The sequence below is a fragment of the Gossypium arboreum genome, chromosome 10 (assembly GCF_025698485.1).
Source record: "Gossypium arboreum isolate Shixiya-1 chromosome 10, ASM2569848v2, whole genome shotgun sequence".
In the NCBI taxonomy this organism is placed as follows: domain Eukaryota; kingdom Viridiplantae; phylum Streptophyta; class Magnoliopsida; order Malvales; family Malvaceae; genus Gossypium; species Gossypium arboreum.
In genome coordinates, this window is record NC_069079.1 from 22,436,231 (window position 1) to 22,445,972 (window position 9,742).

A 9,742-nucleotide genomic window follows, 5' to 3' on the forward strand; every position below is an offset into this window, starting at 1 on the left:
AGGAAGAAACCCTAGGGTTTCTTTGTTTAGGCATTTGGGCTTATTGGGCCTATTTTTGGGTCAAGTATAGGTTTAGTCATTGGGCTTGTAACTTGGGCCTTGGGTTTTAATTTTAAGTCTAGATTATGTAATTGAGTTTGGGCTATGTAATGATTTGGTTTGTAAAAAGACATTAATTAATGGACTGTTATAATTTTATTTATTTTATGTTTATGGCTTTTGGTTTATTTTTTGGTTTGTTTTGTGTTTGCATGGGCCGGACAAATTTGGCCCACTACAGTACCCAAGTAAATAGCTTTAAACGTATTATACAAATTCATCTACCGCACTATTACTTTCTCAAATAATGGCTCCAAAGTTTTGATATAAATCTCAATAGATTCAGATTTAGCAAAGCAACTAATATATTATCATGTAAGCACATAAAAATTTGTCAGGTCAGAATTAAATTTTTAATAAAATTTTGGAGTCGAATCAGGATATCAGAATATAACGAAAGATTTGGTTAATTTGAAGCAATAAAATGAAATAAATTTCAGGTCAGGTTGAAATCGTTTTTTTTTTAATGTCAGAGTCGGAGGACAGGAGTAGAACTTCGGGTCGAGATGGGGGCAGACAAAAATCCGCCACACCCCAACCGTAACCATTACTAAGTAAAACTTATTCATGACCCAAACTATCCATCCAAGCGAAGTTTTAAACAAAAATACTCGAGAAAAACGGATAAAAGCAAAAAAAACTTAAGCCCAACTAAAAAAGAGCCAAGCCTTCCAACAAATATATAATGAACATAAGTGGCTTGATTTAGCTACATACAAATAAGAGCTGTGAAGCTCATATTTTAAACCAAGTCCGACTTAAATAACCATTAATAATATCAATATTATACATAAGCCTGACCCAATCTATAATACCTTATCTCTCGCGCATATAACATCCACAATAATAAACAGACCAAAAGTAGGACAGCTTACACGACATAAAGATACAAAATTTTCACCATCCATGTAAAAAGGAGACCCATGTTATCCGGGTTCTTTATTATTATTTTTTTAGATATACTTATTTGACATAAGTGAGGACATCAAATATAAAATCCCTTTTTAAAGGAAAAATGAAGATGCATTGATGCATGTTTATATCCTACAGCCACCCCCGACTCTAGCTAACATATAGCTGGAGACTACAAAATGTACCAGTTTCATAAAAATGTACATCCAATTGATTCCAAAGTCCTTCTGGCATTTGAAAAATAGGTTCAACATTCAGTTTGTGGTTTATGCCTTGTCATGCGCCATAAAAAATGTCTTCAAATGTTGGAAATTACCTGAGCAACTTAATGTAAGTGTCTACTTGCACAAAGCTGGTTCCCGAAGCTTCAAGTCAAGATTTACTGCAACAGCATCAATGAATTCTTCCGTGTTCAAGTAAAACTCTCTAGTTACCCTGAATTCATAAGTACCGAGTTAACTATAAGGTCATACGTTATTTTTGGGTCACTAAATGTTAACAGACATATAACCTTTTAAAGAAGACATACATAAAGTGGCTGGTGCAGGTAAGGAAGAACCATCTGACGAAAGATCAGATTATGGGGGTGAAATTCACCTATATTATTCTAAATCTTCATTTTTCTTGGAGTACTCATGTTTGACACCCATGTCAGATGCATATTTGGACAAGGGTATGGGAGATGACCCCCCAAATATCATTCCAATACATGGAAAACTTATAACAAAATTGAAAAAGCCAGTGTTCGACACATATCCGTATTCAACACTCAGTTACACCTGAGACTAAGTAACATAGAAGTTCAAAATAAGAAACATCAGCAATGGAAAAATCATACAACGAGAGTAACATACTTGGGTCCATGGGTTAAAATGGCAAGATCCTTCGTCATTTTTCCTGCCTCAACTGTCTCGATGCAAGCAGCTTCTAACTTCTGAACAAAGTCCAGCAACCTTTCATTTTTATCTAGTTTAGCTCTGCATGGGAATTACATGGAAGTTAAAAAAAAATAAAAAAACTAATTCCAATAATGATAATAATACTTAGACAAAAACTAGGATAAATCAATTGAAGGCACTCATATGTTTCTTTCCCAAAACCTTTATGTAAAATAAAGGAAAAGAAACAAGGAGTTCAGTTGGAACAAATACAGATAAAAGAATTCCAAGAGGAAGCTGAATCAGTTTCCTTGAAAGCATAAGAAATATAAAATACCTGTGCTCCAACCCTCTTGTCCATGCAAATATGGAAGCAATGCTGTTTGTACTGGTTTCTTGTCCCTTTTGATGTAGCCTGAAATGTCGTGTTACAGTCCCATGAGCTGCCTCAGCTTCTAGTGTCTTCCCATCAGACGACAGCTGTGGAATTAGTGATTACAAAGATTTGCAACATTCAATGGCCAAAATGAAGAAGCTAATACAGAAAGATGAGAAACGAAGTCAATTGATACAAACCAACACAGAAGTCATCAGGCCCAAAGAACCAAATCCTGCATATAGCAAAAATGCGTTTAGACTCCAGAAAAAAAAAAGATTGTTTCAAACTCGAGCGCTGATTTGTAAATGATTAACCTCATTAACACAAAGACTATATCCATTTTTATCGGAAGGCATTTCAAAAACAGAAAAAGAAAATATGATTTATTATATTAATGGACAATCCATAGAAGTAAATTATTACTATCCCTTTTAATTTTTTTGTGTGTGCGTGTGTGCGCATGCTTGTCATATATGATAAAAAGCTTTCAACATAAATAGCACCTTGAGCAAGTAGATCACTTTGGACATCTCCATCATAATTTTTACATGCCCAAACATATCCCCCTTCACTTTTTACGGCATACGCCACCATGTCATCAATCAGTCGATGTTCATACCTAGACAAAAAATCCATCAAATATTTCACATATCTAACCAGAAAACTTAAGCATACATTCCCTAGAATGCAAGAACCAAACCATATAGAATTTTCTTCAAACTTGTCCTTCCAGTTTCGTTCATACACCTCTTGGAATATGTCCTTAAACCTGTAATAAACTTCCTAAGATAAGAATTCAGCAGTTCTTCCGCAAATAAAAAATCAGAGTAACCTTGAATAAAGAGTCCAATATTGTAGGATATTCAGGGGAAACGGAAAATGAATAATGAAAACATCACCTGCCATCATACTTCTTTAGAATAGTGTTTTTTGTGCTCAGGTAAAGAGGCCACTTCTTTGAAAAAGCCAATGACATAGAGGACTGAGCAAAAGCACGAATTGACTGAACAATCACAAAATGACAATTAAATTAATTAATCAATCAAAAGGATGCAAACTTATACATGTAAATATATATCTACACATGCACTACTTTCATATTGGAAAAATGAACACAAATTTTACAAACCTCGTCCACATTATACATAGCAAGTGCTACACCAGGTCCTTTAAAGTTATAGACATCAAGCTCCACTGGCTTGTCTCCACCTTCTGGGACTAAAGATGGAAAGAAGGCAATACAGTTACAATCTTAAGAAATAAAATTTTTCTAGACTAAGTCAATGGCACCATGCCAAGCATGTAGGTTAATCAGCTCACCAAAAACCATCTTGAGCTTTCCTGGTCCAGTAATCACTGTATCAGTGGCACGATACTGATCACCAAAGGCATGTCTGCCAATGCATATGGGTTTCTTCCAACCTATATAACAGGGAGAAAAAGTTCACATAAGCTTTCCAAAATAATTCAGATTATTGTCAATCTGAAGAAATCCTTACCAGGAACAATTCTTGGTATATTCCTGCATAGGATAGGTTCACGAAAGACAGTACCTACAAAAAGAAGCAACACCTCAATTAAAAGGACTGAATATACAAGGAAAAGACACCAGTAAAATGAGGAAGAATTACAGCTAAGCATCATAATTCATCTGTTCTAAATACAGTGGATAGATGATTTAAAATCTTATTTCAGCACACATCCACCAATGACTGGTTATGGAAGACAAACCTTTCAAACTTCAGGATACTATTTAAACAACTAAAGGAAATCAAATCAATTCATGCATGATGCCAACTATTCAACATTTATCCCGGAAATGAGAATACAATGAGATTATTTTGAAAGACAAACCGTTTAAGATGTTTCTAATTGTTCCATTAGGACTTCTCCACATAGATTTCAGCCCAAATTCTTTTACTCTTGTCTCATCTGCATGATAAACATAACCTAACTTTAGTGTGATAAAAAGCTGAAGAATTAAAAAAAATAATCACCTTAGATGCTTTATATACAAGGAAACACATCAATCTGCAAGACTCTTAAATCATAAAAAAGCAAAAGAATGACTAACCAGGAGTGATTGTGGCACATTTGATGGCAACATTATACCTGAAAGAAAACAAGACATTCTTTACAGCAGCAGGTTTCAAGCCGTGAATAAAGAAAATATAACATTCTTGAAAACTTCAATCTTCATTTTCCTAAAACCATTGCAAAAACATTTTGCGTCCATTTGATAGGAAGGAAAGAAAGGGTTAAGGAAAGTAAAGGTTTTTGATCTAATGATTGAGAGACATAACATGTACTATTTTGCAACTCAACCATGATACTAGAAAATTTCCTTCCATTGCTCCCTCTTTCCAAAGATAGATAATCTTATTCTTCCCGACCTAAAAGTTAAATAAATATTCCATCAAATACTAAAATAAGAACCCACTGAACCTATGTTGTTTCAACTCTTCATTTTTCTTTAATATATGTATTTGACACCTGTATTTGACGCTCTGAATCCTCTAAATACACGGGAAAACTTGAAAAAAATGAAAATACCTAAGTCTAACACATATCCAATTTGAGACCGACATCCAAGCCCTAATAACATAGCTATGAAGAACTCTCTCTTAGATCACCTCACCCCAGGCGAAGCTCCTTCCATCATCCAGACTCAATCCGATAAGTATAACTCAGCAAAATGCAAAACCACAATCATTAGTATTACCATATTTTACAGTAAATTCTCTTTCACTTGACATGATAATGCTATCTTAATGCAGACCCAGTCTCAACAAAAACATATTATACCATTTATCAGTCATGTTAAAAATGCAATTCTAGCATTCTACATACCCAATATATTGTCATACATTACCTCAAAATATCTAAATACCAATCTTGTCTTCTTTTTTCTTGAAATATCCGTGATTGACAACAGTATTTGACTATTTGTCCCATATTGTAATATAGTATGAGGATATGAACCTACAAGGTCTCTCATAATACAATAATTTTTTTTAAAGAAAAAATTGAACATACCCGACATTCACACTAAATTACTACTATAACAACATAAAAAACCATCGGTTATTATTCTAACAACATGGCAAAGCTCATGTCTAAAAAGCCTGGAAAAAAAGACACTCACTTTAGAGCTGCTTCAGCACTTTCAACTGTAACTTTGTCATCAGTCGCATCACGATTCAATATCCCTAAATCAAAGTATTTCACGTCCAAATTCAAATAAGGGAATATAAGCTGCAATTAAACAAACAAGCGTTGATTAACCACTAGCTATTAATAATTCTGGAAATGTGAAAAGAAATTCATATTCATACTTTGTCTTTTATCAAACTCCAAATAATCCTCGTCATTTCATCACCTAATTATTAAAAAGAAAAAAAATCAAGCAAAAATAATAGTAAAAAGGATCAAGAAGAAAATGTAATCCATAAAGTCCTCATTAGGCGGCTTTTTAATAAGATTGTTGTACCGTCCATTTCGACGATCGGATTTAGAACTTGAACTTTATCGAATTCACTGGAAGAAGCGAAACACCGAAGGGAAATGGAGCGTGGGAAGTGAGGCGAGAAAACGAGTTGGTTGTTGAGAACTCCATTGCTGAAGAATCTAGAAGGAAGAAGAGAGGCAGGGTTGTTGCTTCTGAGGGCGAGAATCGAAGAAGAAGAAGACAACATGGTAGAGGAGGCAGGTGAAGAGGAGATAGCACCGAGTCGGACTCGGAGAGCCTGCTTTAGCATTTCTTCTTTTACTGTGCTTTTAAACGCCGCTCTCTTTTTACAGAGAGCGTTTTGCCCTGTTCTACTGGCTTTCACAAAAGAAGCAGCTACTATTTTGTGTAAATTACACCATTACTTAATTAATAAAGATTAATTTTAATCAAATAAATAATTTGACCATCAATTGAACCTGTTGACATGATTTTGTTTTTGTTTAAACATTAAATTCAATTTTAAAAACCTCATAAATCATAAATCTAAAATAATAAAAAAAATAGCTATACTTGTACGTGCTTATTGAAAAACAATTACGTATATAGCAGTAATTAATGACTAGGATGATTACTATATCAATTCATATCATCAAAGATAGAGATGGATATAACAAATCACTAGGTGTGATAGTTTTTGTTAAAAGAAATGACAATGCAATTGGAATATTGGGTCAATGAATGGTTATGGAAAAAGTAGATCATATGGATGTAGAATGTAATGAAATTTGCTAAGTTAAATCATGCAAAAAAAAGGATCAGAAGAGGATACAACAATACGAGTCATGGTTAAGAATGTCTTTAATCAAATTAGTTGGTGAAAAAGTGATTGACAAATCGATTTTAAGGTGTTAATTTGGACAAGGGATTCATGTTGAATGTGACAACCATACCAAGAGACCTGCAAGTAAAGAACGATGACATAGTTGTAAAGAAGCTTCGGAATCTATGAATAGGATTACATAACAAGTTCCCAACATTGTGTTCCTTTGCGAGACAGAGCTTAAAAACGCCATCGCTGATTCGCTTGGAAAGAAATGGGGGATGCAAAGTTGTTTTATAGTGGAGTGTAATGGCCAAAAGAGTGGACTAATGATTGTGTAGATAGTTGATGTGGCTTTACAACTATGCTTGTATTCATCTAATCACATAAACATGGATATATTAGAAGGTGGTAATAAAATATTTCACATAATGGGCTTTTATGGAGAATGTGATGCAGCAATGATAGATTCCTCATGGCAAGTACTCAATAGTCTTGTACGGTAAATTACTAGTTTGTGGCTATGATTCAAGGACTTCAATGAAATTATAAGGGACTAAGAAAAAATTGAAGGGAGTATGTTGTGTTTGTGGAAAATGTCAATTTTCATGTTACACTCTAGACTTGATTCGGGTGGTGGATTTGGATATAAAAATCATATTGATTATCGAAGTAACCTAAACAAAACAAATTTAAAACGAAATATTTATTATGCATGATTAAAAATTTATATTTAACATGAATAAAACATAAATTCAAAGATGTCATGCATCATTGATGATGATCAAGCAATAACTCGACGAAAACGATCTTAAGAACAAAAAAAAGGATAGTAAATCTCTAGACTTGGGGTACAAGTCTCAATATTGATAACCCCTGAAACATAAAATTTAAAATTGTTTGTCCACTCTTGAAACTTGGTGCACAAGTCTTGATACTTTGGGTCAAGTCTTGAAAGTTGGTAATCAAGTATCAATACTTGTTCATCCAATATGTAAAAAAGACTTAACTTTCTTGGTCTCAAGATTTGAGCCCAAAAGCAGAAAATACCATTTCAAGTCATTCTAACTTGCTTCAAAATGAACCTAAACATGTTTGAACATGCCTCAAGAGTACATGTTAGTTCCAAAACCGATAATTGCAAGCAGAAACTGAGCTATATCAGAAGCAGTGCTATGAGCAATGACAATTGCTACAGACACTAGTGAAGAACAGAGTAGAAAAATAATAAACACTCGATATGTTTACATAGTTTAGTTTCCTTATGTCTGCAAGGCTTTGCCTAGAAAGATAATAACTATTTTTACACCTCATACTACAAGTTATTACAAGCACTAACACCAGATTAACGACCTCACTTTTGCACCTAAGATCATGATCACTCTCCTCTAAATTTTCTTCCTGAAAACTTAGGATAAAAACCTACTGATTTACTTGGTTACTTACAAAATACACTCTAAAAAACAAGTTCTAAATAACAAAATGAATGTTAAAATTCTCCACACCTTTTTACCTCTACAAGCCTTTCAATATATAATAAAAATTAATTACACTCAATCTTCTCATCAAAATAGCAAGATAACCAGCGTGAATAATATCTTCAATATGATTTGCGAAGTTACCTGATCCAAGTCAATCTGCTTAAACTAAGAAGTCAATTTACTTGATCCAATTCAAACCAGTCTTCGAAATATATTTTCATGACAGGTTTGGATATCATAGAAGAGTTTGCACACGTCCAAAATATTAGCAAATATCTTAACCCAACAATTTTGTTGCAAAAAATTATCAATTCCATATATGACAAGTTATAAGGCTGAACACTGCGAGAACCAGTGGACATTGCTCTAGGCACTTCCAAAACTACCTCAACAATATATGCACACAATAAATATATCAATCTATGTCTAAACCACAAAAAATTCCATCCAAAAAATGCTTAATCAAAATCTCACTACTAAAATAAAATATTATGCATAAAATTATATTACCCAATATCAAACTTGATTTTTATGTTCAAATAAACGCAAACCATAATACCAAATATGTATTTATACACTAAAACTAGCATAGGCATTCACTTATTAACCAACACATATTATCAATCTTTTAAAAGTCCCAGTACATGCTCGTACATTAAGAAAACCAAACTGACATTTAAAATTTCAAAAATCGAGATGAGACTTGAGTCTAGGATGTCAAGGATTGGAATGATTCAAAATTCACGGGCATCAGAAAAATACATTATCGGGCCTCTGTCTTAGTGAAACGGGTTCGTAAATAATTATTAGGAATAATTATAAGTCTAGTAGTGTGTTTAATTAGATCTTAATTAGGTGAATTTGGTTTAATTTAGAGTAATTAAAAAAGAGGATTAAATTGAATAAAGGGTAAAAGTTGAATTATAAATTGATAGAAAATAAAAGGACCAAAAGGAAAATTAAGCCACATTTGGAATTTGAGGCGGCATAAAGGAAATAAAATCTAAGATTTTTGTTTTAATTATATATATATTATATTATGTTAATTTATAGTATTATTAATTTATAACTTAAATAAGTAAAAAACTAAAACATGCCAATTGTATGGTTATAATTAAATACATGTGTAAAATAACAAAAAATACACTTGTAAAAATTTGTATATTTTTAAATAAAAAGTAAAAGATATTTATTGATTATTATTATTTAATTGATATTATATTAGTGAATAAATTAATAAGTTGACAAATGTAAGATAATGAGATGATACATGTATAATAATATGTATAATATAATTGTGATACAAGTATTATTTATTAAGTAGATATTTATTATTTATTATTAATAAGTAAAAGATATTTATTAGATAAATAATTAAAATTATAATATTTTTGGTATGAAAAACAAATTAGATAATGACATTTGTAATAATATGAATATATACATTTGTATTATAATTATGTATTTACTTAAATTTTAAGTTAAAGATATTTATTAATTAAATATTGATATTATAAGATTTTTATTTGTTAAATAAATAAAAGAAAGACAAATGGATGGTAATGATAGTGTACAAATGTACAAAGATACATGTATACAAATATATTAATTATATTGTTATTAAATAGAATTTTATAATTATTAAATTAACTTAAATATAAAATAAAGTACACAAAATAAAAAGGGATGAAAGCATAAAATAAATAAAGAAACAAAACAAAA

The 9,742-nt window shown here is 31.9% G+C and overlaps 1 protein-coding gene across 3 annotated transcripts; it reads right to left on the reverse strand.

Annotated features, from left to right (window-relative positions):
* Positions 1-1,008: 1,008 nt before the first annotated feature.
* On the reverse strand, positions 1,009-6,141 carry LOC108487334 (isocitrate dehydrogenase [NADP]). Of its 3 annotated transcripts, XM_017791647.2 has the most exons (16): positions 5,759-6,141; positions 5,604-5,647; positions 5,414-5,523; positions 4,343-4,380; positions 4,123-4,200; positions 3,768-3,821; positions 3,589-3,690; positions 3,398-3,486; positions 3,168-3,271; positions 2,969-3,037; positions 2,772-2,887; positions 2,466-2,500; positions 2,227-2,369; positions 1,866-1,988; positions 1,328-1,446; positions 1,009-1,238 (listed from the first exon to the last, which is right to left on the reverse strand). In XM_017791647.2, the coding sequence occupies exons 1-15, from the start codon at positions 6,024-6,026 to the stop codon at positions 1,350-1,352; spliced, it is 1,470 nt and encodes a 489-aa protein (XP_017647136.1). In that variant the 5' UTR covers positions 6,027-6,141; the 3' UTR covers positions 1,009-1,238; positions 1,328-1,349. The 3 variants fall into 3 exon arrangements, 2 of the variants coding, with proteins under 2 accessions (XP_017647136.1, XP_017647135.1); XR_008272157.1 differs by having other exon boundaries at positions 1,009-1,446; positions 1,541-1,988; XM_017791646.2 differs by having other exon boundaries at positions 1,009-1,446.
* Positions 6,142-9,742: the final 3,601 nt, after the last annotated feature.

Bases quoted from the DNA above. Each gene is read 5' to 3' on its own strand.
- LOC108487334 (XM_017791647.2), bottom strand. From the start codon at position 6,026: ATGCTAAAGCAGGCTCTCCGAGTCCGACTCGGTGCTATCTCCTCTTCA. The intron at 4,201-4,342 runs GTTAGTCATTCT...TTTATCATGCAG, and splicing joins ATGTGCCACAATCACTCCTG to ATGAGACAAGAGTAAAAGAA. The intron at 3,822-4,122 runs GTTTGTCTTTCA...TTCTTTTTGTAG, and splicing joins AATTAGAAACATCTTAAACG to GTACTGTCTTTCGTGAACCT.